At 49.0% G+C, this 26905-nt stretch overlaps 1 protein-coding gene across 3 annotated transcripts in view; it reads left to right on the plus strand.

Moving 5' to 3' along the window:
• ttc33 (tetratricopeptide repeat domain 33) overlaps positions 1 to 26905 on the plus strand; it is a 117423-nt gene that overhangs the window by 77876 nt on the left and 12642 nt on the right. For all 3 annotated transcript variants that reach the window (XM_070877223.1, XM_070877229.1, XM_070877219.1), the window contains exon 4: positions 19090 to 19221. In XM_070877223.1, coding sequence (XP_070733324.1) covers positions 19090 to 19221 — 132 coding nt within the window. The remainder of the gene's footprint in view (positions 1 to 19089; positions 19222 to 26905) is intronic.

Here is a 26905-nt window from a genome sequence, read left to right on the forward strand (position 1 = left end):
CAATGGCAGACATTTAGAGACCGCATGGATGAACTACAACAATTGTACATTCCTGTCTGGCATAGAAATAAAAAAGGGAAGGTGGCTCAACCGTGGCTATCAAGGGAAATCATGGATAGTATTAAAGCCAAGGAAGTGGCATACAAATTGGCCAGAAATAGCAGCGAACCTGGGGACTGGGAGAAATTTAGAACTCAGCAGAGGAGGACAAAGGGTTTGATTAGGGCAGGGAAAATGGAGTATGTGAAGAAGCTTGCAGGGAACATTAAGACGGATTGCAAAGGTTTCTATAGATATGTAAAGAGAAAAAGGTTAGTAAAGACAAACGTAGGTCCCCTGCAGTCAGAATCAGAGGAAGTCATAACGGGGAACAAAGAAATGGCGGACCAATTGAACAAGTACTTTGGTTCGGTATTCACGAAGGAGGACACGAACAACCTTCCGGTTATAAAAGGGGTCGGGGGGTCTAGTAAGGAGGAGGAACTGAGGGAAATCCTTATTAGCCGGGAAATTGTGTTGGGGAAATTGATCGGATTGAAGGCCGATAAATCCCCAGGGCCTGATGGACTGCATCCCAGAGTACTTAAGGAGGTGGCCTTGGAAATAGTGGATGCGTTGACAGTCATTTTCCAACATTCCATTGACTCTGGATCAGTTCCTATGGAGTGGAGGGTAGCCAATGTAACCCCACTTTTTAAAAAAGGAGGGAGAGAGAAAATAGGGAATTATAGACCGGTCAGCCTGACATTGGTAGTGGGTAAAATGATGGAATCAATTATTAAGGATGTCATAGCAGTGCATTTGGAAAGAGGTGACATGATAGGTCCAAGTCAGCATGGATTTGCGAAAGGGAAATCATGCTTGACAAATCTTCTGGAATTTTTTGAGGATGTTTCCAGTCGAGTGGACAAGGGAGAACCAGTTGATGTGGTACATTTGGACTTTCAGAAGGCGTTCGACAAGGTCCCACACAAGAGATTGATGTGCAAAGTTAGAGCACATGGGATTGGGGGCAGTGTACTGACATGGATTGAGAACTGGTTGTCAGACAGGAAGCAAAGAGTAGGAGTAAATGGGTACTTTTCAGAATGGCAGGCAGTGACTAGTGGGGTACCGCAAGGTTCTGTGCTGGGGCCCCAGCTGTTTACACTGTACATTAATGATTTAGATGAGGGGATTAAATGTAGTATCTCCAAATTTGCGGATGACACTAAGTTGGGTGGCAGTGTGAGCTGCGAGGAGGATGCTGTGAGGCTGCAGAGCGACTTGGATAGGTTAGGTGAGTGGGCAAATGCATGGCAGATGAAGTATAATGTGGATAAATGTGAGGTTATCCACTTTGGTGGTAAAAACAGAGAGACAGACTATTATCTGAATGGTGACAGATTAGGAAAAGGGGAGGTGCAAAGAGACCTGGGTGTCATGGTACATCAGTCATTGAAGGTTGGCATGCAGGTGCAGCAGGCGGTTAAGAAAGCAAATGGCATGTTGGCCTTCATAGCAAGGGGATTTGAGTACAGGGGCAGGGAGGTATTGCTACAGTTGTACAGGGCATTGGTGAGGCCACACCTGGAGTATTGTGTACAGTTTTGGTCTCCTAACCTGAGGAAGGACATTCTTGCTATTGAGGGAGTGCAGCGAAGGTTCACCAGACTGATTCCCGGGATGGTGGGACTGACCTATCAAGAAAGACTGGATCAACTGGGCTTGTATTCACTGGAGTTCAGAAGAATGAGAGGGGACCTCATAGAAACATTTAAAATTCTGACGGGGTTAGACAGGTTAGATTCAGGAAGAATGTTCCCAATGTTGGGGAAGTCCAGAACCAGAGGTCACAGTCTAAGGATAAGGGGTAAGCCATTTAGGACCGAGATGCGGAGGAACTTCTTCACCCAGAGAGTGGTGAACCTGTGGAATTCTCTACCACAGAAAGTTGTTGAGGCCAATTCACTAAATATATTCAAAAAGGAGTTAGATGAGGTCCTTACTACTAGGGGGATCAAGGGGTATGGCGAGAAAGCAGGAATGGGGTACTGAAATTGAATGTTCAGCCATGAACTCATTGAATGGCGGTGCAGGCTAGAAGGGCCGAATGTCCTACTCCTGCACCTATTTTCTATGTTTCTATGTTTCTCTTAAGATCCTAGGATGCAAGCCATCAGGTCCAGGGGATTTATCCGCCTTTAGTCCCATTACCTTACTGAGTACTACCTCCTTAGTCATTGTGATTGTGTTAAGTTCCTCCCCCCATAGCCCCTTGACTATCCACTGTCGAATATTGTTAGTGTCCTCTACTGTAAAGACTGGTACAAAATATTTGTTCAGAGTTTCTGCCATCTCCATGTTCCCCATCACTAATTCCTCGGTCTCGAAGGGACCAACATTTATTTTCGCCACTCTTTTTTTTTAACTACCTGTAGAAACTCTTGCTATCTGTTTTTATATTTTGTGCTAGTTTACTTTCATAGTCTATCTTCCCTTTCTTAATCATTTGTGCTACAGTGAGCGTGTGTACCCCTGTTTTGTGCTACAGTGAGCGTGAGTACCCCTGTTTTGTGCTACAGTGAGCGTGTGTACCCCTGTTTTGTGCTACAGTGAGCGTGAGTACCCCTGTTTTGTGCGATAGTGAGCCTGTGTACCCCTGTTTTGTGCGACAGTGAGCATGTGTACCCCTGTTTTGTGCGATAGTGAGCCTGTGTACCCCTGTTTTGTGCGACAGTGAGTGTGTGTACCCCTGTTTTGTGCTACAGTGAGCGTGTGTAGCCCTGTTTTGTGCTACAGTGAGCGTGTGTACCCCTGTTTTGTGCTACAGTGAGCGTGTGTACCCCTGTTTTGTGCGACAGTGAGCGTGTGTACCCCTGTTTTGTGCGATAGTGAGCCTGTGTACCCCTGTTTTGTGCGATAGTGAGCGTGTGTACCCCTGTTTTGTGCGACAGTGAGCGTGTGTACCCCTGTTTTGTGCGACAGTGAGCGTGTGTACCCCTGTTTTGTGCGACAGTGAGCGTGTGTACCCCTGTTTTGTGCGACAGTGAGCGTGTGTACCCCTGTTTTGTGCGACAGTGAGCGTGTGTAGCCCTGTTTTGTGCTAGTGAGCGTGTGTACCCTTGTTTTGTGCTACAGTGAGCGTGTGTACCCCTGTTTTGTGCGATAGTGAGCGTGTGTACCCCTGTTTTGTGCGATAGTGAGCGTGTGTACCCCTGTTTTGTGCGACAGTGAGCGTGTGTACCCCTGTTTTGTGCGACAGTGAGCGTGTGTACCCCTGTTTTGTGCGACAGTGAGCGTGTGTACCCGTTTTGTGCGACAGTGAGCGTGTGTAGCCCTGTTTTGTGCTAGTGAGCGTGTGTACCCTTGTTTTGTGCTACAGTGAGCGTGTGTACCCCTGTTTTGTGCGATAGTGAGCGTGTGTACCCCTGTTTTGTGCGATAGTGAGCGTGTGTACCCCTGTTTTGTGCGATAGTGAGCGTGTGTACCCCTGTTTTGTGCGACAGTGAGCGTGTGTACCCCTGTTTTGTGCGACAGTGAGCGTGTGTACCCCTGTTTTGTGCGACAGTGAGCGTGTGTACCCCTGTTTTGTGCGACAGTGAGCGTGTGTAGCCCTGTTTTGTGCTAGTGAGCGTGTGTACCCTTGTTTTGTGCTACAGTGAGCGTGTGTACCCCTGTTTTGTGGGACAGTGAGCGTGTGTAGCCCTGTTTTGTGGGACAGTGAGCGTGTGTACCCCTGTTTTGTTGGACAGTGAGCGTGTGTAGCCCTGTTTTGTGCTACAGTGAGCGTGTGTAGCCCTGTTTTGTGGGACAGTGAGCGTGTGTACCCTTGTTTTTTGGGTGGTAACATGGCTGGGCTTTTGCTTGTTCAAGATGGCCATTACCTGGCATGTGTGCCTTCAGTGTCACCAATCATGCCAGCCCCAATTATGATAATGTCGAGGTGCTGCTGTCGGCTAACCAGAGCTGCTCAATCACAGGAGAGGCGAATGGAGCTGGACGTTCAGGAATCATCAGCGAACACCCCTGTTCCTCACCACCCGGTGGATTGATGAAACAACTGAAGATGGTTGGGCCGAGCGCCCCTCCCTGAGGAACTCCTGCAGCGATGTCCTGGGGCTGAGATAATTCTAACAGCCAAAACCACCTCCCTATGATACAGGATGCCTTCCTCTGACTTGTCCTGCTCTCCTGACGATGCTGTTCAACATACTGCGGGCTTTGTTTACCGTTGCTCTGCATTGTTTGGACATGATGGGTGTCAATTCGACTAAGACTCCGAGATCTTTCTTAACTTAATCCTTCTTTATTTCAACACCATTTGTGGAGTAACGAAGGGTAAACGGAGATTTAATCAAGAGGTGTTCAAAATTATGAGGGGTTTTGGTAGAGTAGATATGGAGCAACTAATTCCAGCGGCAAAGGGTTGGTAACCAGCTTTTTCGAGGAGGTAACCAGGAGGGTCGATGAGGGCAGTGCATATGATGTAGTGTATATGGATTTTAGCAAAGCTTTGGATAAGGTCCCACATGGCAGACTGGTCACAAAAGTAAAAGCCCCTGGGATCCAGGGCAAAGTGGCAAGTTGGATCCAAAATTGGCTCAGAGGCAGGAAGCAAAGGGTAATGGTTGATGGGTGTTTTTGTGACTGGAAGGATGTTTCCAGTGGGGTTCCTCAGGGCTCAGTGCTGGGTCCCTTGCTTTTTATGATATACATCAATGATCTGGACTTGAATACAAGGGGTATGATTAAGAAGTTTGCAGATGATACAAAAATCGGCTGTGTGGTTGATAATGAAGAAGAAAGCTGTAGACTGCAGGAAGATATCAATCAACTGGTCAGGTGGGCAGAACAGTGGCAAATGGAATTTAAATCAGAGAAGTGTGAGGTAATGCATTTGGGGAGGGGCAACAAGGAAAGGGAATACACATTAAATGGTAGGACACTGAGAAGTGTAGAGGAACAGAGGGACCTTGGAGTGCAGGTCCACAGATCCCTGAAGGTAGCAGGCCAGGTAGATAAAGTGGTTAAGAAGGCATACGGAATGCTTGCATTTATTAGCCGAGACATAGAATATAATCGGGGGTGGGGGGGTTATACTTGAACTGTATAAAACACTGGTTAGGCCACAGCTGGAGTACTGTGTGTAGTTCTGGTCACCGCATTACAGGAAGAACGTGATTACACTGGAGAGGGTAGAGGAGATTTATGAGGATGTTGTCGGGACTGGAGAATGTTAGCTATGAGGAAAGATTGGATAGGCTGGGTTTGTTTTCCTTGGAACAGAGGAGGCTGAGGGGAGACCTCATTGAGGTGTATAACATTATGAGGGGCCGAGATAGAGTGGACATAAGGGCCTATTTCCCTCAGCAGAGGGGTCAACAACCAGGGGGCATAAATTTAAAGTAATTGGTCGAAGGTTTAGCGGGGATTTGAGGGGACATTTTTTCACGCAGATGTTTGTGGGGGTCTGGAACTCACTGTCTGAAAGGGTGGTAGAGGCAGAAACCCTCACCACATTTTAAAAGTACTTGGATGTGCACCTGAAGTGCGGTAACTTACAGGGCTACAGACCAAGAGCTGGAAAGTGGGATTAGGCTGGATAGCTCTTGGTCGGCCGGCGCGGACACGATGGGCCGAAATGGCCTCCTTCCGTGCTGTAAATTTCTATGATTCCATGATTCTATTAAGATAATTGGCAAAAAAGCCAGAGGTGTGGAGTTGTTGTGATCAGGATGTGCTGCCTGAAAGGGCGGTGGAAGCAGATTCAAGTAACTTTCAAAAGGAAATTGCGTAAATACTTGAAAAGGAAACATTTTCAGGGCTATAGGTAAAGAGCGGGGAGTGGGACTAATCGGATCGCTCTTTCAAAGAGCCGGTACAGGCACGATGGGCTGAATGGCCTTTTTTATTTGTTCCTGGGATGTGGGCGTCGCTGGCAAGGCCGGCATTTGTTGCCCTATTTCCTCTTGAGAAGGTGGTGGTGAGCCGCCGCCTTGAACCGCTGCAGTCCGTGTGGTGAAGGTGCTCCCACAGTGCTGTTAGGGAGGGAGTTCCAGGATTGTGACCCAGCGACGATGAAGGAACGGCCGATATATTTCCAAGTCAGGACGGTGTGTGTCTTGGAGGGGAACATGGAGATGATGGTGTTCCCATGCGCCTGCTGCCCTTGTCCTTCTAGGTGGTAGAGGTCGCGGGTTTGGGAGGTGCTGCCGAAGAAGCCTTGGCGAGTTGCTGCAGTGCATCTTGTAGATGGTACACACTGCAGCCACGGTGCGCCGGTGGTGGAGGGAGTGAGTGTTGAAGGTGGTGGATGGGGGGCCAATCAAGCGGGCTGCTTTGTCCTGGATGGTGTCGAGCTTCTTGAGTATTGTTAGAGCTGCACTCATCCAGGCAAGTGGAGAGTATTCCATCACACTCCTGACTTGTGCCTTGTAGATGGTGGAAAGACTTTGGGGAGTCAGGAGGTGAGACACTCGCCGCAGAATACCCAGCCTCTGACCTGCTCTTGTTGCCACAGTATTTATGTGGCTGGTCCAGTTAAATTTCTGGCCAATGGTGACACCCAGGATGTTGATGGTGGAGGATTCGGCGATGGTAATGCTGTTAAATGTCAAGGGGCGGTGGTTAGACTCTCGCTTGTTGGAGATAGTCATTGCCTGGCACTTGTGTGGCGCGAATGTTACTTGCCACTTTTCAGTCCAAGCCTGAATGTTGTCCAGGTCTTGCTGTAAGCGGGCATGGTCTGATTCATTATCTGAGGAGTTGCGAATGGCACTAAACATTGTGCAGTCATCAGCGAACATCCCCACTTCTGACCTTATGATGGAGGGAAGGTCATTGATGAAGCAGCTGAAGATGGTTGGGCCGAGGACACTGCCCTGAGGAACCCCTGCAGCGATGTCCTGGGGCTGTGATGATTGACCTCCAACCACCACAACCATCTTCCTTTGTGCTGGGTATGACTCCAGCCAGTGGAGAGTTTTCCCCCTGATATCCATCGACTTCAGTTTTACCGGGGCTCCTTTTTGCCACATTTGGTCAAATGCTACCTTGATATCAAGGGCAGTCACTCTCACCTCACCTCTGGAATTCAGCTCTTTTGTCCATGTTTGGACCAAGGCTGTAATGAGGTCTGGAGCCGAGTGGTCCAGGCGGAACCCAAACTGAGCATCGGTGAGCAGGTTATTGGTGAGTAAGTGTCACTGATAGCACTGTCGCCGATACCTTCCATCACTTTGCTGAGGATTGAGAGTAGACTGATGGGGTGGTAATTGGCCGGATTGGATTTGTCCTGCTGTTTGTGGACAGGACATACCTGGGCAGTTTTCCACATTGTCGGGTAGATGCCAGTGTTGTAGCTGTACTGGGACAGCTTGGCTAGAGGCACGGCTAGTTCTGGAGCACAGGTCTTCAGCACAACAGTCAGGATGTTGTCAGGGCCCATAGCCTTTGCTGTATCCAGTGCGCTCAGCCGTTTCTTGATATCACGTGGAGTGAATCGAATTGGCTGAAGACTGGCTTCTGTGATGGTGGGGACCTCAGGAGGAGGCTGAGATGGATCATCCACTTGGCACTTCTGGCTGAAGATGGTTGCAAACGCTTCAGCCTTGTCTTTTGCACTCACGTGCTGGGCTCCGTATCATTGAGGATGGGGATATTCATGGAGCCTCCTCCTCCTGTTAGCTGTTTAATGGTCCACCACCATTCACGACTGGTAGGACTGCACAGCTTTGCTCTGATCCGTCGGTTGTGGGATCGCTTAGCTCTGTTTATAGCAGCTGCTTCCGCTGCTTAGCATGCATGTAGTTCTGTGTTGCAGCTTCCCCAGGTTGGTACCTCATTTTTAGTTACGCCTGGTGCTGCTTCTGGCATGCTCTTCTGCACTCCTCATTGAACCAGGGTTGGTCCGCTGGCTCGATGGTAATGGTACAGTGAGGGATATGCCAGGCCATGAGGTTACAGATTGTGGTGGAATACAATTCTGCTGCTGCTGATGGCCCACAGCGCCTCATGGATGCCCAGTTTTGAGCTGCTAGATCTGTTCTGAAGCTATCCCATTTAGAACAGTGGTAGTTCCACACAACAAGACAGGACTTTGTCTCCACAATGACTGTGCGGTGGTCACTGCTACCAATGCTGTCATGGACAGATACATCTGCGACAGGTCGATTGGTAAGGACGAGGTCAAGTAGATTTTTCCCTTGTGTTGGTTCTCTCTCCACCTGCCGCAAGCCCAGTCAGGCAGGCAGCTATGTCCTTCAGGACTCGGCCAGCTCAGTCAGTAGTGGTGCTACCGAGCCACTCTTGGTGATGGACATTGAAGTCCCCCACCCAGAGTACATTCTGTACCCTTGCTACCCTCAGTGCTTCTTCCAAGTGGTGTTCAACATGGAGGAGTACTGATTCATCAGCTGAGGGAGGGCGGTAGGTGGGAATCAGCAGGAGGTTTCCTTGCCCATGCTTGACCTGAAGCCATGAAACTTCATGGTGTCCAGAGTCAATGTTGAGGACTCCCAGGGCCACTCCCTCCCGAATGTACACCACTGTGCTGCCACCTCGGGTGGTTCCGTCCTGTCGGTGGGACAGGACATACCCAGGGGTGGTGATAGAGAAGTCTGGGACATTGGCTGAAAGTTATGATTCTGTGAGTATGACTATGTCAGGCCATTGCTTGGCTAGTCTGTGGGACAGCTCTCCCAATCTCCAGCTGTTAGTGAGGAGGGCCTTGCAGGATCGACGGGGCTGGGAGTGCCGTTGTATCCGTAGCCGGTGCCAAGGTCAATGCCGGGTGGTCTGTCTGGTTTTATTATTATTGTTTCTTGTAGCGATTTGGTACAACGGAGTGTCTCGCTGGGCCATTTCAGAGGGCAATTAAGGGTCAAACACAATGCTGTGGGTCTGGAGTCACGTATAGGCTAGACCGGGTAAGGACGGCAGATTTTCTTCTCTGAAGGAAATTAGTAAACCAGATGGGTTTTTAACGACAATTTGGAAGTTTCAAGGTCACCATTACTGACACTAGCTTTTTATACCAGATTTATTTATTTAATTAACTGAATTTAAATTCCCCAGCTGCCACGGTGGGATTTGAACTCGCGTCTCTGGATCATTCTGGATTACTAGTCCAGTAACACTGTGCTACTAATACAGGAATTACAGTCTCTGTCACAGGTGGGACAGACAGTGGTTGAGGGAAGGGGAGGGTGGGACAGGTTTGCCGCACGCTCCTTCCGCTGCCTGCGCTTGGTTTCTGCACGCTCTCGGCGACGAGACTCGAGGTGCTCAGCGCCCTCCCGGATGCACTTCCTCCACTGAGGGCGGTCTTTGGCCAGGGACTCCCAGGTGTCGCACTTTATCAGGGAGGCTTTGAGGGTGCTACCCAAAAGTGTTGTGTTGAATCCTCACAGCTTTGCGACTCACTCGTCCTCTTTGGTGTGGACCTTTGTCAGATGCCTTTTGAAAGTCCTGGTGCACCCCACTGTTGGGGTCTCGCCTCATGGCCCCCCCCCCCCCCCCCCACCACAACAGGCCACTCGGGATGTCACTCACCCGAAAACATCCACAGAGATTGGTCAGTCACGGTCTGCCCCCTACTCAATCCCCTTTCAAACACTTGCATTGCCAGTCACGTGGCGAAGGAGGCTTTGAGCTGGCAGGGCTTGCACTTAAAAAAAAAAAAAAAGAATTGAAACTGAGAGCCACTAGTTTTAAAAAACGCAAGAGCAGCGAGCTCGGGACGGAATGATCCCGTTGTGTTGTGGGGATGAGGGTAGTTAGCAGTGACGCAAAGTTTGGCATCGACAGTTTCCTTCAGGACCCGGATTAGAGCCTCTGAACAAATAAAGATGTGATTCTAATGTGCTGCTCTCATCACATGACGTCACGCAGTCGGGCTAGAGTGACCGAGTCATAGAATAGTTTACAGCACAGAAGGAGGCCATTCGGCCCGTCGAGTCCATGCTGGCTCTCTGCAAGAGCCCCTCAGCCAGTCCCACTCCCTGCCCTTTCCCCACAGCCCTGCAGACTTTCCGTCAGTATGCTCAGTGATTGCTAACGTCGAAGCTATTCCTCTCCTGAGATTGCTTTTTTTAACATGTTGGTGTGATTAGCTCTGAGTGGGAAAGCAGACAGCAGCGGTCATCGAGCAAATTGAACTCACTTCCTTCCCCTGCCAGCACTGGTGTGCTCTGTCTATTTGTCTATTGCCTGCTCGTCCCCTCCGCCTCTGCTCGCAGCATTCCGCACTGAGCCGCTGCCTGGTGCCCCAGCTCAAACTGGTGGGACCACCTTTGGGGAGACCTGGGCCGGGTTACCTGACATCCTTCCTCAGTCCCGGGAGTGTGCATTGTGCTGGATTCAAAGGAGGAGGAGAGCTTCGGGCGCTCTTGATTGTGATGATACTCCCACAATGGCGTCAGGTGGGAATTCCAGCATGCTGACCCAGCGACACTGAAGGAACGACAATATCAATTAGGAGTGAAAACAGGAGTTAGGGGGAACTGTTTCAACCAAAGGGTAATAGAGTTGTGCAATACGCTTCCATTGAAAGACATTAAAGCAGAGAATGTAAATGGAGGCGATTTGAGAGAAGGGATCGAGGGGGACGGAGAGATTGAGAGAAGGGATTGAGAGGGACGGAGAGATTGAGAGAAGGGATTGAGAGGGACGGAGAGATTGAGAGAAGGGATTGAGAGGGACGGAGAGATTGAGAGAAGGAATTGAGGGGGATGGAGAGATTGAGAGAGGGGGACGGAGAGATTGAGAGAAGGTGTCAGGGGGGACGGAGAGATTGAGAGAAGGGGTCGAGGGGGATGGAGAGATTGAGAGAAGGGATCGAGGGGGATGGAGAGATTGAGAGAAGGGGTCGAGGGGGACGGAGAGATTGAGAGACGGGGTCGAGGGGGATGGAGAGACTGAGCGAAGGGATTGAGAGGGACGGAGAGATTGAGAGAAGGGGTCGAGGGGGACGGAGAGATTGAGAGAAGGGGTTGAGGGGGATGGAGAGATTGAGAGAAGGGGTCGAGGGGGACGGAGAGATTGAGAGAAGGGATCGAGGGGGATGGAGAGATTGAGAGGGACGGAGAGATTGAAAGAAGGGATCGAGAGGGACGGAGAGATTGAGAGAAGGGGTCGAGGGGGACGGAGAGATTGAGAGAAGGGGTCGAGGGGGATGGAGAGATTGAGAGAAGGGATCGAGGGGGACGGAGAGATTGAGAGAAGGGATCGAGGGGGATGGAGAGATTGAGAGAAGGGATCGAGGGGGACGGAGAGATTGAGAGAAGGGGTCGAGGGGGACGGAGAGATTGAGAGACGGGGTCGAGGGGGATGGAGAGACTGAGCGAAGGGATTGAGAGGGACGGAGAGATTGAGAGAAGGGGTCGAGGGGGATGGAGAGATTGAGAGAAGGGATCGAGGGGGACGGAGAGATTGAGAGAAGGGGTCGAGGGGGACGGAGAGATTGAGAGAAGGGGTCGAGGGGGACGGAGAGATTGAGAGAAGGGGTCGAGGGGGACGGAGAGATTGAGAGAAGGGGTCGAGGGGGACGGAGAGATTGAGAGAAGGGGTCGAGGGGGACGGAGAGATTGAGAGAAGGGGTCGAGGGGGACGGAGAGATTGAGAGAAGGGGTCGAGGGGGACGGAGAGATTGAGAGAAGGGGTCGAGGGGTACGGAGAGATTGAGAGAAGGGGTCGAGGGGGACGGAGAGATTGAGAGAAGGGGTCGAGGGGGACGGAGAGATTGAGAGAAGGGGTCGAGGGGGACGGAGAGATTGAGAGAAGGGGTCGAGGGGGACGGAGAGATTGAGAGAAGGGGTCGAGGGGGACGGAGAGATTGAGAGAAGGGGTCGAGGGGGACGGAGAGATTGAGAGAAGGGGTCGAGGGGGACGGAGAGATTGAGAGAAGGGGTCGAGGGGGACGGAGAGATTGAGAGACGGGGTCGAGGGGGACGGAGAGATTGAGAGAAGGGGTCGAGGGGGACGGAGAGATTGAGAGAAGGGGTCGAGGGGGACGGAGAGATTGAGAGAAGGGGTCGAGGGGGATGGAGAGATTGAGAGAAGGGGTCGAGGGGGATGGAGAGATTGAGAGAAGGGGTCGAGGGGGACGGAGAGATTGAGAGAAGGGGTCGAGGGGGACGGAGAGATTGAGAGAAGGGGTCGAGGGGGACGGAGAGATTGAGAGAAGGGGTCGAGGGGGATGGAGAGATTGAGAGAAGGGGTCGAGGGGGACGGAGAGATTGAGAGGGACGGAGAGATTGAGAGAAGGGGTCGAGGGGGACGGAGAGATTGAGAGGGACGGAGAGATTGAGAGAAGGGATCGAGGGGGAGGGAGAGATTGAGAGAAGGGATTGAGAGGGACGGAGAGATTGAGAGAAGGGGTCGAGGGGGATGGCGAGAAGGGATTGAGGGGGAAGAAGAGTGGACTGTTCGACGACCCTGATGCACAGCGTTGCTTTTGCAGTTGGAGGCACTGGATAGTGATCAGGGAGCAGAACCTGGAATGATAGTCCTTCCCCCTCCCACTCCTGCCATCACTGCTGCGGACTGGGCCTCCAACCTGGACCCTTCTGATACGTAGGTCTGGGACTGTGTCTGCTGGTGGGAGTGCGTCTGGCCTCGTGGATCAAAGGAGGAAAAACATAGAAACATAGAAAATAGGTGCAGGAGTAGGCCATTCGGCTCTTCGAGCCTGCACTGCCATTCAATAAGATCATAGCTGATCATTCACCTCAGTACCCCTTTCCTGCTTTCTCTCCATACCCCTTGATCCCTTTAGCTGTAAGGGCCATATCTAACTCCCTCTTGAATATATTCAATGAACTGGCATCAACAACTCTCTGCGGTAGGGAATTCCACAGGTTAACAACTCTCTGAGTGAAGAAGTTTCTCCTCATCTCAATCCAAAATGGCTTATCCCTTACCCTAAGACTATGTCCCCGGGTTCTGGACATCCCCAACATCGGGAACATTCTTCGCGCATCTAACCTGTCCAGTCCCGTCAGAATCTTATACGTTTCTATGAGATCCCCTCTCACCCTTCTAAACTCCAGTGATTAAAGGCCCAGTTGATCCAGTCTCTCTGGAGGTAGCTGATGAATTATACAGAAGGCAGTCACGGTCTCGGCAGTGATTGCTAATGTCGATGCTGTTCCTGTCCACTGATTGCTTTTTTACATCTGTGTAATTAGTTGTAAGTGGAAAAGCAGACAGCCGCCGTCATCGGGGAAATTTAACTCATTTCCTCCCCTTGCCAGCCGTGCTGTCTTTCTCTTTGTCTTTTGGGAAAAATAGTAAGAAGGTGCAATTCGCCAGCGCCTTTCATGTCTTTCCGTTGTGCCGTGGGATCTTTAACATCCACCTGAGAGGGCAGACAGGGCCTGGGTTTAAGGTCTCATCTGAAAGACGGCACCTCCGACAGTGCAGCACTCCCTCAGCACCGCACTGGAGTGTCAGCCTCGATTTATAGCCTCAAGTATTTTACCCGGATTGTCCCCTTGCCCCCTCCCTCTCCCCCGGCCCCCTCTCCATTCCTCCTCTCTCCCTCCCTCTTCCGCTCCACCCCCTCCCTCTTCCTCCAGAGACTTGAGCATATAACCCAGACTAATCACTGTCAGAGGTGCAGTCTTTTAAATGAGACAGTAAAACTGGGCCCCGTCTGCTCTCCAGTGGATCTAAAAGAACCCAAGGCAATATTTTGAAGAAGATCATGGGAGTTCCCCTCAGTGTCCTGGATCGAATATTTATCCCTTAATCAGCATCACTAAAACAGATTATCTGGGTCATTATCACACTGCTGTGTGTGGGAGCTTGCTGTGCGCAAATTGGCCTCTGCATTTCCTACATTACAACAGTGACAGCATTTCAAACAGTCATTTATTGGCTAAAGCACTTTGGGACAGCCTGTGGTCATGAAAGTTGCGATAGAAATGCAAGTGTTTCTTTCCTGGGTGAAGAGCGGGTGACTGTGACACTGATATTCCAGACAAGAACATAAGAAATAGAAGCAGGAGTAGGCCATACGGCCCCTCGAGCCTGCTCCGCCATTCAATAAGATCATGGCTGATCCGATCATGGACTCAGGTCCACTTCCTTGCCCGTTCCCCATAACCCCTTATCGGTTAAGAAACTGTCTATTTCTGATTTAAATTTATTCAATGTCCCAGCTTCCACAGCTCTCTGAGGCAGCGAATTCCACAGATTTACAACCCTCTGAGAGAAGAAATTCCTCCTCATCTCAGTTTTAAATGGGCAGCCCTTATTCTAAGATTATGCCCCCCCAGGTTCTAGCCTCCCCCATCAATGGAAACATAGAAAATAGGTGCAGGAGTAGGCCATTCGGCCCTTCTAGCCTGCACCGCCATTCAATGAGTTCATAGCTGAACATGCAACTTCAGTACCCCATTCCTGCTTTCTCGCCATACCCCTTGATCCCCCTAGTAGTAAGGACTTCATCTAACTCCTTTTTGAATATATTTAGTGAATTGGCCTCAACAACTTTCTGTGGTAGAGAATTCCACAGGTTCACCACTCTCTGGGTGAAGAATTTTCTCCTCATCTCGGTCCTAAATGGCTTACCCCTTATCCTTAGACTGTGACCCTGGTTCTGGACTTCCCCAACATTGGGAACATTCTTCCTGCATCTAACCTGTCTAAACCCGTCAGAATTTTAAACGTTTGTATGAGATCCCCACTCATTCTTCTGAACTCCAGTGAATACAAGCCCAGTTAATCTAGTCTTTCTTGAAATGTCAGTCCCGCCATCCCGGGAATCAGTCTGGTGAACCTTCGCTGCACTCCCTCAATAGCAAGAATGTCCTTCCTCAAGTTAGGAGACCAAAACTGTACACAATACTCCAGGTGTGGCCTCACCAAGGCCCTGTACAACTGTAGTAACACCTCCCTGCCCCTGTACTCAAATCCCCTCGCTATGAAAGCCAACATGCCATTTGCTTTCTTAACCGCCTGCTGTACCTGCATGCCAACCTTCAATGACTGATGAACCATGACACCCAGGTCTCGTTGCACCTCCCCTTTTCCTAATCTGTCACCATTCAGATAATAGTCTGTCTCTCTGTTTTTACCACCAAAGTGGATAACCTCACATTTATCCACATTATACTTCATCTGCCATGCATTTGCCCACTCACCTAACCTATCCAAGTCACTCTGCAGCCTCATAGCATCCTCCTTGCAGCTCACACTGCCACCCAACTTAGTGTCATCCACAAATTTGGAGATAGAACATTTAATCCCCTCGTCTAAATCATTAATGTACAGTGTAAACAGCTGGGGCCCCAGCACAGAACCTTGCGGCACCCCACTAGTCACTGCCTGCCATTCTGAAAAGTACCCATTTACTCCTACTCTTTGCTTCCTGTCTGCCAACCAGTTCTCAATCCACGTCAGCACCCTACCCCTAATCCCATGTGCTTTAACTTTGCACATTAATCTCTTGTGTGGAACCTTGTCGAAAGCCTTCTGAAAGTCCAAATACACCACATCAACTGGTTCTCCCTTGTCCACTCGACTGGAAACATCCTCAAAAAATTCCAGAAGATTTGTCAAGCATGATTTCCCTTTCACAAATCCATGCTGACTTGGACCTATCATGTCACCTCTTTCCAAATGCGCTGCTATGACATCCTTAATACTTGATTCCATCATTTTACCCACTACCGTATGTCAGGCTGACCGGTCTATAATTCCCTGTTTTCTCTCCCTCCTTTTTTAAAAAGCGGGGTTACATTGGCTATCCTCCACTCCATAGAAACTGATCTAGCGTCTATGGAATGTCTAATGACTGTCAATGCATCCGCTATTTCCAAGGCCACCTCCTTAAGTACTCTGGGATGCAGTCCATCAGGCCCTGGGGATTTATCGGCCTTCAATCCCATCAATTTCCCCAACACAATTTCCCAACTAATAAGGATTTCCCTCAGTTCCTCCTTCTTACAAGACCCTCTGACTCCTTTTATATCCGGAAGGTTGTTTGTGTCCTCCTTAGTGAATACCGAACCAAAGTACTTGTTCAATTGGTCTGCCATTTCTTTGTTCCCTGTTATGACTTCCCCTGATTCTGACTGCAGGGGACCTACGTTTGTCTTTACTAACCTTTTTCTCTTTACATATCTATAGAAACTTTTGCAGTCCGTCTTAATGTTCCCTGCAAGCTTCCTCTCATACTCTATTTTCCCTGCCCTAATCAAACCCTTTGTCCTCCTCTGCTGAGTTCAAAATTTCTCCCAGTCCCCGGGTTCGCTGTTATATCTGGCCAATTTGTATGCCACTTCCTTGGCTTTAATGCTATCCCTGATTTCCCTAGATAGCCACGGTTGAGCCACCTTCCCTTTTTTATTTTTACGCCAGACAGGGATGTACAATTGTTGTAGTTCATCCATACGGTCTCTAAATGTCTGCCATTGCCCATCCACTGTCAACCCTTTAAGTATCATTCGCCAATCTATCCTAGCCAATTCACGCCTCATACCTTCAAAGTTAGCCTTCTTTAAGTTCTGGACCATGGTCTCTGAATTAACTGTTTCATTCTCCATCCTAATGTAGAATTCCACCATATTATGGTCACTCTTCCCCAAGGGGCCTCGCACAACGAGATTGCTAATTAATCCTCTCTCATTACACAACACCCAGTCTAAGATGGCCTCCCCCCTAGTTGGTTCCTCGACATAATGGTCTAGAAAACCATCCCTTATGCACTCCAGGTAATCCTCCTCTACCGTATTGCTTCCAGTTTGGTTAGCCCAATCTATATGCATATTAAAGTCACCCATGATAACTGCTGCACCTTTATAGCATGCACCCCTAATTTCCTGTTTGATGCCCTCCCCAACATCACTACTACTGTTTGGAGGTCTGTACACAACTCCCACTAACGTTTATTGCCCTTTGGTGTTTTGCAGCTCTACCCATATCGATTCCACATCATCCAAGCTAATATCCTTCCTAACTATTGCATTAATCTCCTCTTGAACTAGCAATGCTACCCCACCTCCTTTTCCTTTTATTCTATCCTTCCTGAATGTTGAATACCCCTGGATGTTGAGTTCCCAGCCCTGATCATCCTGGAGCCACTTCTCCATAATCCCAATCACATCATATCTGTTAACATCTATTTGCATAGTTAATTCACCCACCTTATTACAGAAACTCCTTGCATTAAGACACAAAGCCTTCAGGCTTGTTTTTTTAACAACCTTTGTCCTTTTAGAATTATGATGTAGTTGTGGCCCTTTTTGTTTCTTGCCTTTGTTTACTCGGCCTTCCACTATTGCTTTTTACCTTTCTACCATCTGTTTCTGACTCCATATTACTTCGCCCTGTCTCGCTGCATAGGTTCCCATCCCCCTGCCATATTAGTTTAAACACTTCCGAACTGCATTAGCAAATGTTACCCCCAGGACATCAGTTCCAGTCCTGCCCAAGTGCAGACCATCCCTGTTGTACAGGTCCCACTTCCCCCAGAACTGGTTCCAATGTCCCAGGAATTTGAATCCCTCCCTCTTGCACCACTGCTCAAGCCACGTATTTATTCTAACTATCCTGCTCCCTCTGATTAGCACGTGGCACTGGTAGCAATCCAGAGATTACTACCTTTTGAGGTCCTACTTATTAATTTAACTCCTAGCTCCCTAAATTCAGCTTGTAGGACCTCTTCCCGCTTCTTACCTGTATCGTTGGTACCTACATGTACCACAACAAATAGTTTCTCTCAACCTACTCCATTCAAATCTCTGCCATTTTAAAGACATTGATTAGATCAGCCTCAACCACGTAAACGCAAGGGAATACAAAACCTGCCCCTGATAATTTAACCCTTGAAGCTCCGGGTATCATTCTGGTGAATCTGCGCTGCGCTCTGCCGAGGATCCCCTGTGCATGACCAGAGACCTGGGCTTTCCTCCTTGTCTCTGTGTTCTCCGTCTTTCGGAGGAGAAGTTAAACTGAGGCCCCGTCTGCCCTTTCAGGAGGATGTAAAAGCTCCCATGGCACTATATCAAAAAAGAGCAGGGGAAACATAGAAACATAGAAAATAGGTGCAGGAGTAGGCCATTCGGCCCTTCTAGCCTGCACCGCCAATCAATGAGTTCATGGCTGAACATGCAACTTCAGTACCCCATTCCTGCTTTCTCACCATACTCCTTGATCTCCCGAGTAGTAAGGACTTCATCTAACTCCTTTTTGAATATATTTAGTGAATTGGCCTCAACTACTTTCTGTGGTAGAGAATTCCACAGGTTCACCACTCTCTGGGTGAAGAAGTTTCTCTTCATCTCGGTCCTAAATGGCTTACCCCTTATCCTTAGACTGTGACCCCTGGTTCTGGACTTCCCCAACATCGGGAACATTCTTTCCGCATCTAACCTGTCTAAACCCGTCAGAATTTTAAACGTTTCTATGAGGTCCCCTCTCATTCTTCTGAACTCCAGTGAATACAAGCTCAATTGATCCAGTCTTTCTTGAAAGGTCAGTCCCGCCATCCCGGGAATCAGTCTGGTGAATCTTCGCTGCACTCGCTCAATAGCAAGAATGTCCTTCCTCAGGTTAGGAGACCAAAACTGTACACAATAATCCACCAAGGCCCTGTACAACTGTAGCAACACCTCCCTGCCCCTGTACTCAAATCCCCTCGCTATGAAGGCCAACATGCCATTTGCTTTCTTAACCACCTGCTGTACCTGCATGCCAACCTTCAATGACTGATGTACCATGACACCCAGGTCTCGTTGCACCTCCCCTTTCCCTAATCTGTCACCATTCAGATAATAGTCTGTCTCTCTGTTTTTACCACCAAAGCGGATAACCTCACAGTTATTCACATTATACTTCATCTGCCATGCATTTGCCCACTCACCTAACCTATCCCCAGGGTCCTGGCCAATAATTAACCCTCAATCAACATAACAAAAAACAAGATTATCTGGTCATTATCACATTGCTGTTTGTGGGAGCTTGCTCTGCGCAAATTGGCTGCTGCGTTTCCCTGAGGTTGTGAAAGGTGCTGTAGAAATGCAAGTGTCTCTTTCCTGATGCGGAGTGGGTGACTGTTGCTGAGACTCGGGACTAACCCCGCCTGTTTTCCTCTCCCGCCAGGTGCTGATGATCGTGAATGAGGTGTTCCAGGCAGTGCAGGCAGCAGAGACGGCGGTCCGCCTCAACGCGCTGTCGTGGGAAGCGTTGCAGACCCTGGGCCGCGCACAGCTCAGCCTCGGAGAGGTGACCTTGGTAAGTGCCCGTGTGGCCATGGAAACGGCACTCGGGGAGAGCGGGTCGCTGATTGGAAGCCGCACACTCTGCATTGCCGAGTCTCTTACTTTTACCGAGCCTCGGTAACAGGGCAGAGCGAGCGGAAAATTGGGCAGTGGAGCGTTGGCATCGTCAACTTGGTTTTTAAGAGCCAGGGGGAGGGGGAAGGGCGGGGCCGAGCTCTCGGGGGGGGCGGAGCCGAGCTCTCGGGGAGTTCATGGGGCGGGGCCGAGCTCTCACGGGGCGGGGTACCGAGCTATCGGGGGTGGGGGGGGCAAGCTCACGGGGCGGGGCCGAGCTCTCGGGGGGAGGGGGGGTGTACTGAGCTCTCGGGGGGGGGGGGTGGGGGGCGGGGCCGAGCTCTCGGGGGGCGCAGCTGAGCTCACGGGGGGAGGGGCGGGGCCTAGGTCACAGCTCACAAGAAAGACGGACTTGCATTTATATAGCGTCTTTCACCACCTCGGACCGTCCCAAATCTCTTCACAGCCAATGAAGTAATTTTTGGAGTGATGTCACTGTTGTAATGCAAGAAACAAGGTGGCCAATTTGCGCACAGCAGGCTCCCGCAAACAGCAGTGAGCTAATGACCCAGATAATCTGTTGTTTAATGATGTTGGTTTGGGATAAATATTGGCCAGGACACCGGGAAGAACTCCCCTGCTCTTCTTCGAAATAGTGCCGTGAGATCTTTTACGAGAGGGCAGACGGAGCTGCGGGGAGAGCATTAACAAACGGAGAAGAATTTTCACCCTCAAGTTTTAAACAAAGGCATTTTTCTGCTGTTCCCCATTTGACTCTGCTGCCGATCTGTATACAGCCTCCAGACTGTGCCAAACCACATCAGAGAGATGGAGTTTGGAAATAAATGTGATTTGCCAGTTCCACTGCCCTGCTCCGGATAATGAGAGCCGCAGTTAGATAGAAGATAACGGCTGAAAACCAGGCAGGCCACAGACGCACCTGTCTGATTTTCAAACTCTTAACATTTTTACACTATAACCCTTCGAGCTCTCCCGATCACATATTAAATGGCGGAGCAGGCTCGAGGGGCCGTATGGCCTACTCTCTGCTCCTATTTCTTATGTTCTTACAGCGGAGTTAGTACAGCGGAGGACTGTGACAAAATACAGGAAGATAATAATAAACCTAAAGAATGGGCATGAGGTGGAAGAATGCCACATGCCCCTGGGAAAATCAGTGTGTGAATGGGGTGGAGGAACAGAGGGGGGGGCGGCACAGATGCACAGATCACTAAAAGTAGCGACGCAGGCTGTTAATACGGCCATTAAAAAACAATCAAAGCGCTGGGGTTCATTTCTAGATTGTTGAAAGGCAGAGAAATTAAGTTGAGCTCTCCACATCGTAAAAAGGATATAGAGGCACTGGAGAAGGTGCACAAAGATTTACTGGAATGATACCAGAACTGAGAGGTTGGGCCAACTGAACAGGCTGGGGCAGTTTTCTCCAGAAAAGGGAAGGCTGAGGGGTGTGCTGATAGAGGTCGAAGACTATGAAAGGGTTCGACAGGGTAGATGTAGGGAAGATTTTCCAATTGAGCGAGAAAACTAGGACTAGGGGCCATAAATATAAGAGAGTCACTGATTAATAAATCCAACCAGGAATTCAGGAGAAACCTCTTTACCCAGAGAGTGGTGAGAATGTGGAACTTGCTACCACAGGGAGTGGTTGAGGCGAATAGTATCGATGCAATGAAGAGGAAGCAATGAAGAGGAAGCTAGATAAGCACATGAGAGAGAAAGGTATAGAAGGATATGGTGATGGGATGAGATGAAGAGAGGTGGGAGGAGGCTGGTGTGGAGCATAAACACCGATATGGATCAGTTGGACCAAATGGCCTGTTTCTGTGCTGGAAATTCTTTTTATTGGTCCTGGGATGTGGACGACGCTGGCAAGGCCAGCATTTATTGCCCATCCCTAATTGCCCTCAAGAAAGTGGTGGTGAGCCGCCGCCTTGAACCGCTGCAGCCCGTGAAGTGCTGTTAGGGAGGGAGTTCCAGGATTTTGACCCAGCCATGATGAAGGAACGGCAATATATTTCCAAGTCAGGATGGGGTGTAACTTGAAGGGAAACATGGAGGTGATGGTGCTCTCATGCGCCTGCTGCCCTTGTCCTTCGAGGTGATAGAGGTCGCGGGTTTGGGAGGTGCTGCCGAAGAAGCCTATCATGGACTCAGCTCCACTTCCCCGCCCACTCCCCATAACCCCTTATCCCCTATCGGTTAAGAAACTGTCTATTTCTGTTTTAATTTATTCAATGACCCAGCTTCCACAGCTCTCTGAGGCAGCGAATTCCACAGATTTACAACCCTCTGAAAGAAGAACTTTCTCCTCATCTCAGTATTAAATGGGTGGCCACTTATTCTAAGATTATGCCCCCTAGTTCTAGTCTCTCCTATCAGTGAAAACATCCTCTCTGCATCCACCTTGTCAAGCCCCCTCATAATCTTATACGTTTTGATAAGATCACCTCTCATTCTTCTATATTCCAATGAGTAGAGGCCCAACCTACTCAACCTTTCCTCATAAGTCAACCCCCTCATCTCCGGAATCAACCTAGTGAATCTTCTCTGAACTGCCTTCAAAGCAAGTATATCCTTTCGTAAGTATGGAAACCAAAACTGTCTGCAGTATTCCAGGTGTGGCCTCACCAATATCCTGTATAACTGTAGCAAGGCTTCCCCGCTTTTATACTCCATCCCCTTTGCAATAAAGGCCAAGATTCCATTGGCCTTCCTGATCACTTGCTGTACCTGCATACTGACCTTTTGTGGTTCATGCACCAGGACCCCCAGGTCCCGCTGTACTGCATCCTCTCCCAGTGAATAGAACCCCCTCCCATCCTCTCCCAGTGTATAGAATCTCCCCAGACCAAATCCCCTCCCAATGTATAGGACCCCTTCCCATCCTCTCCGTGTGTAGAATCTTCCCGGACCAAACCCCCGCCCAGTATATAGAACCCCTTCCCATCCCTAACCCCAGTGTACACAATCCCAATGGATTAAACACCTTCCCATCGCCTCCCAGTGTATAGAATCCTCACGGACCAAACCCCTTCCCATCTCCTCCCAGTCTACAGAATCCCAATGGACCCAAACCCCTTCCCATTCACTCCCATTGTACAGAATCCCAATGGACCAAACCCCTCCCCACTCACTCTGAGAGATTCAATGATTGGAGCAAAGAGTCTTTGTATTTTGGCTCGTTATTTATGTGTGCGTCATTGATTGTTTAACGGCAGTCTGCACTAATTCCAGTAATAAGTCTGTAATGGGTGTGGTCCCCATGAAGTATTTCAGTGGTGATGTCGAGACACATGTAGTTGATAATCTGTTATTTATTGTTTGGTCTCGGGGTCCAACAGTGTCACAGTCCTGACCGTGAATTACAGCAGCATGTGCAGGCTGACAGCTGTTGCAGACAAACAAGGCCCGCAGCTTCCAGCAAACCTCTCTATAAGGGGTAGCATTGGCCTTTAGTTCCCCTGCTCCGTGAAATGTCATCAGAGTTCCTTAACCACAGACCCCATGTTGGACATGGTGTGTGCGAATTGATTTTGGAGCCAACAAATTGAAATCATTTTCATAGAAAATAGGTGCAGGAGTAGGCCATTCGGCCCTTCGAGCCTGCACCACCATTCAATATGATCATGGCTGATCATGCAACTTCAGTACCCCATTCCTACTTTCTCTCCATACCCCTTGATCCCTTTAGCCATAAGGGCCACATCTAACTCCCTTTTGAATATATCTAACAAACTGGCCTCAACAACTTTCTGCGGTAGGGAATTCCACAGGTTCACAACTCTGAGTGAAGAAGTTTCTCCTCATCTCGGTCCTAAATGGCCTACCTCTTATCCTTAGCCTGTGACCCCTGGTTCTGGACTTCCCCAACATCGGGAACATTCTTCCTGCATCTAACCTGTTCAATCCCGTCAGAATTTTAAACGTTTCTATGAGATCACATTCTTCTAAACTCCAGTGAATATTAGCCTAGTCGATCCAGTCTTTCTTCATATGTCAGTCCTGCCATCCCGGGAATCAGTCTGGTGAACCTTCGCTGCACTCCCTCAATAGCAATTCATTATTTTTCTTTGGCTCAGCAAGGTGAAGGATGTGTGAAGCATGCAACATAGGAACAGGAGGGGGGCATTGAACCCCTGGAGCCTGTTCGCCATTCAATGAGATCATGGCTGATCTGTGATCCAATTCCATCTCCTTTCAGCCTTTGGCCTATATCCCTCAAAACCCTTGGCTAACAAAAAGAATCAATCTCAAGTTTAAAATTAAATTGATCTAGCCTCACTTGCCCTTTGCGGTAGAGAATTCCAAACTTCTACCACCCTTTGTGTATAAGTGTTTCCTAATTACACTCATGAAAGGTCTGGCTCTAACTTTTAGACTATGCCGCAAAGTCAGAGTAGGAATCGCAGGATAGCGCAGATGAATACGTGGCTTGAACAATGGTGCAGCAGGGAGGGATTCAAATTCCTGGGGCATTGGAACCGGTTCTGGGGGAGGTGGGACCAGTACAAACCGGACGGTCTGCACCTGGGCAGGACCGGAACCAATGTTCTCGGGGGAGTGTTTGCTAGTGCTGTTGGGGAGGAGTTAAACTAATATGGCAGGGGGATGGGAACCAATGCAGGGAGATAGAGGGAAACAAAAAGGAGGCAAAAGCAAAAGACAGAAAGGAGATGAGGAAAAGTGGAGGGCAGAGAAACCCAAGGCAAAGAACAAAAAGGGCCACTGTACAGCAAAATTCTAAAAGGACAGAGGGTGTTAAAAAAACAAGCCTGAAGGCTTTGTGTCTTAATGCAAGGAGTATCCGCAATAAGGTGGATGAATTAACTGTGCAAATAGATGTTAACAAATATGATGTGATTGGGATTACGGAGACGTGGCTCCAGGATGATCAGGGCTGGGAACTCAACATCCAGGGGTATTCAACATTCAGGAAGGATAGAATAAAAGGAAAAGGAGGTGGGGTAGCATTGCTGGTTAAGGAGGAGATTAAGGCAATAGTTAGGAAGGATATTAGCTTGGATGATGTGGAATCTATATGGGTAGAGCTGCAGAACACCAAAGGGCAAAAAACGTTAGTGGGAGTTGTGTACAGACCTCCAAACAGTAGTAGTGATGTTGGGGAGGGCATCAAACATGAAATTAGGGGTGCGTGCAATAAAGGTGCAGCAGTTATAATGGGTGACTTTAATATGCACATAGATTGGGCTAACCAAACTGGAAGCAATACGGTGGAGGAGGATTTCCTGGAGTGCATAAGGGATGGTTTTTTAGACCAATATGTCGAGGAACCAACTAGGGGAGAGGCCATCTTAGACTGGGTGTTATGTAATGAGAGAGGATTAATTAGCAATCTCGTTGTGCGAGGCCCCTTGGGGAAGAGTGACCATAATATGGTGGAATTCTGCATTGGGATGGAGAATGAAACAGTTAATTCAGAGACCATGGTCCAGAACTTAAAGAAGGCTAACTTTGAAGGTATGAGGCGTGAATTAGCTGGGATGGATTGGCGAATGATACTTAAGGGGTTGACTGTGGATGGGCAATGGCAGACATTTAGAGACCGCATGGATGAACTACAACAATTGTACATTCCTGTCTGGCATAAAAATAAAAAAGGGAAGGTGGCTCAACCGTGGCTATCAAGGGAAATCAGGGATAGTATTAAAGCCAAGGAAGTGGCATACAAATTGGCCAGAAATAGCAGCGAACCTGGGGACTGGGAGAAATTTAGAACTCAGCAGAGGAGGACAAAGGGTTTGATTAGGGCAGGGAAAATGGAGTATGAGCAGAAGCTTGCAGGGAACATTAAGACGGATTGCAAAAGTTTCTATAGATATGTAAAGAGAAAAAGGTTAGTAAAGACAAACGTAGGTCCTCTGCAGTCAGAATCAGGGGAAGTCATAACGGGGAACAAAGAAATGGCGGACCAATTGAACAAGTACTTTGGTTCGGTATTCACTAAGGAGGACACGAACAACCTTCCGGTTATAAAAGGGGTCGGGGGGGTCTAGTAAGGAGGAGGAACTGAGGGAAATCCTTATTAGCCGGGAAATTGTGTTGGGGAAATTGATGGGATTGAAGGCCGATAAATCCCCAGGGCCTGATGGACTGCATCCCAGAGTACTTAAGGAGGTGGCCTTGGAAATAGTGGATGCGTTGACAGTCATTTTCCAACATTCCATTGACTCTGGATCAGTTCCTATGGAGTGGAGGATAGCCAATGTAACCCCACTTTTTAAAAAAGGAGGGAGAGAGAAAACAGGGAATTATAGACCGGTCAGCCTGACATCGGTAGTGTGTAAAATGATGGAATCAATTATTAAGGATGTCATAGCAGTGCATTTGGAAAGAGGTGATATGATAGGTCCAAGTCAGCATGGATTTGTGAAGGGGAAATCATGCTTGACAAATCTTCTGGAATTTTTTGAGGATGTTTCCAGTCGAGTGGACAAGGGAGAACCAGTTGATGTGGTATATTTGGACTTTCAGAAGGCGTTCGACAAGGTCCCACACAAGAGATTGATGTGCAAAGTTAGAGCACATGGGATTGGGGGTAGTGTACTGACATGGATTGAGAACTGGTTGTCAGACAGGAAGCAAAGAGTAGGAGTAAATGGGTACTTTTCAGAATGGCAGGCAGTGACTAGTGGGGTACCGCAAGGTTCTGTGCTGGGGCCCCAGCTGTTTACACTGTACATTAATGATTTAGATGAGGGGATTAAATGTAGTATCTCCAAATTTGTGGATGACACTAAGTTGGGTGGCAGTGTGAGCTGCGAGGAGGATGCTGTGAGGCTGCAGAGCGACTTGGATAGGTTAGGTGAGTGGGCAAATGCATGGCAGATGAAGTATAATGTGGATAAATGTGAGGTTATCCACTTTGGTGGTAAAAACAGAGAGACAGACTATTATCTGAATGGTGACAGATTAGGAAAAGGGGAGGTGCAAAGAGACCTGGGTGTCATGGTACATCAGTCATTGAAGGTTGGCATGCAGGTGCAGCAGGCGGTTAAGAAAGCAAATGGCATGTTGGCCTTCATAGCAAGGGGATTTGAGTACAGGGGCAGGGAGGTGTTGCTACAGTTGTACAGGGCATTGGTGAGGCCACACCTGGAGTATTGTGTACAGTTTTGGTCTCCTAACCTGAGGAAGGACATTCTTGCTATTGAGGGAGTGCAGCGAAGGTTCACCAGACTGATTCCCGGGATGGCGGGACTGACCTATCAAGAAAGACTGGATCAACTGGGCTTTATTCACTGGAGGTCAGAAGAATGAGAGGGGACCTCATAGAAACATTTAAAATTCTGACGGGGTTAGACAGGTTAGATGCAGGAAGAATGTTCCCAATGTTGGGGAAGTCCAGAATCAGAGATCACAGTCTAAGGATAAGGGGTAAGCCATTTAGGACCGAGATGCGGAGGAACTTCTTCACCCAGAGAGTGGTGAACCTGTGGAATTCTCTACCACAGAAAGTTGTTGAGGCCAATTCACTAAATATATTCAAAAAGGAGTTAGATGAGGTCCTTACTACTAGGGGGATCAAGGGGCATGGCGAGAAAGCAGGAATGGGGTACTGAAGTTGAATGTTCAGCCATGAACTCATTGAATGGCGGTGCAGG

This window comes from Pristiophorus japonicus, chromosome 1, assembly GCF_044704955.1.
Source record: "Pristiophorus japonicus isolate sPriJap1 chromosome 1, sPriJap1.hap1, whole genome shotgun sequence".
Classification (NCBI taxonomy): domain Eukaryota; kingdom Metazoa; phylum Chordata; class Chondrichthyes; family Pristiophoridae; genus Pristiophorus; species Pristiophorus japonicus.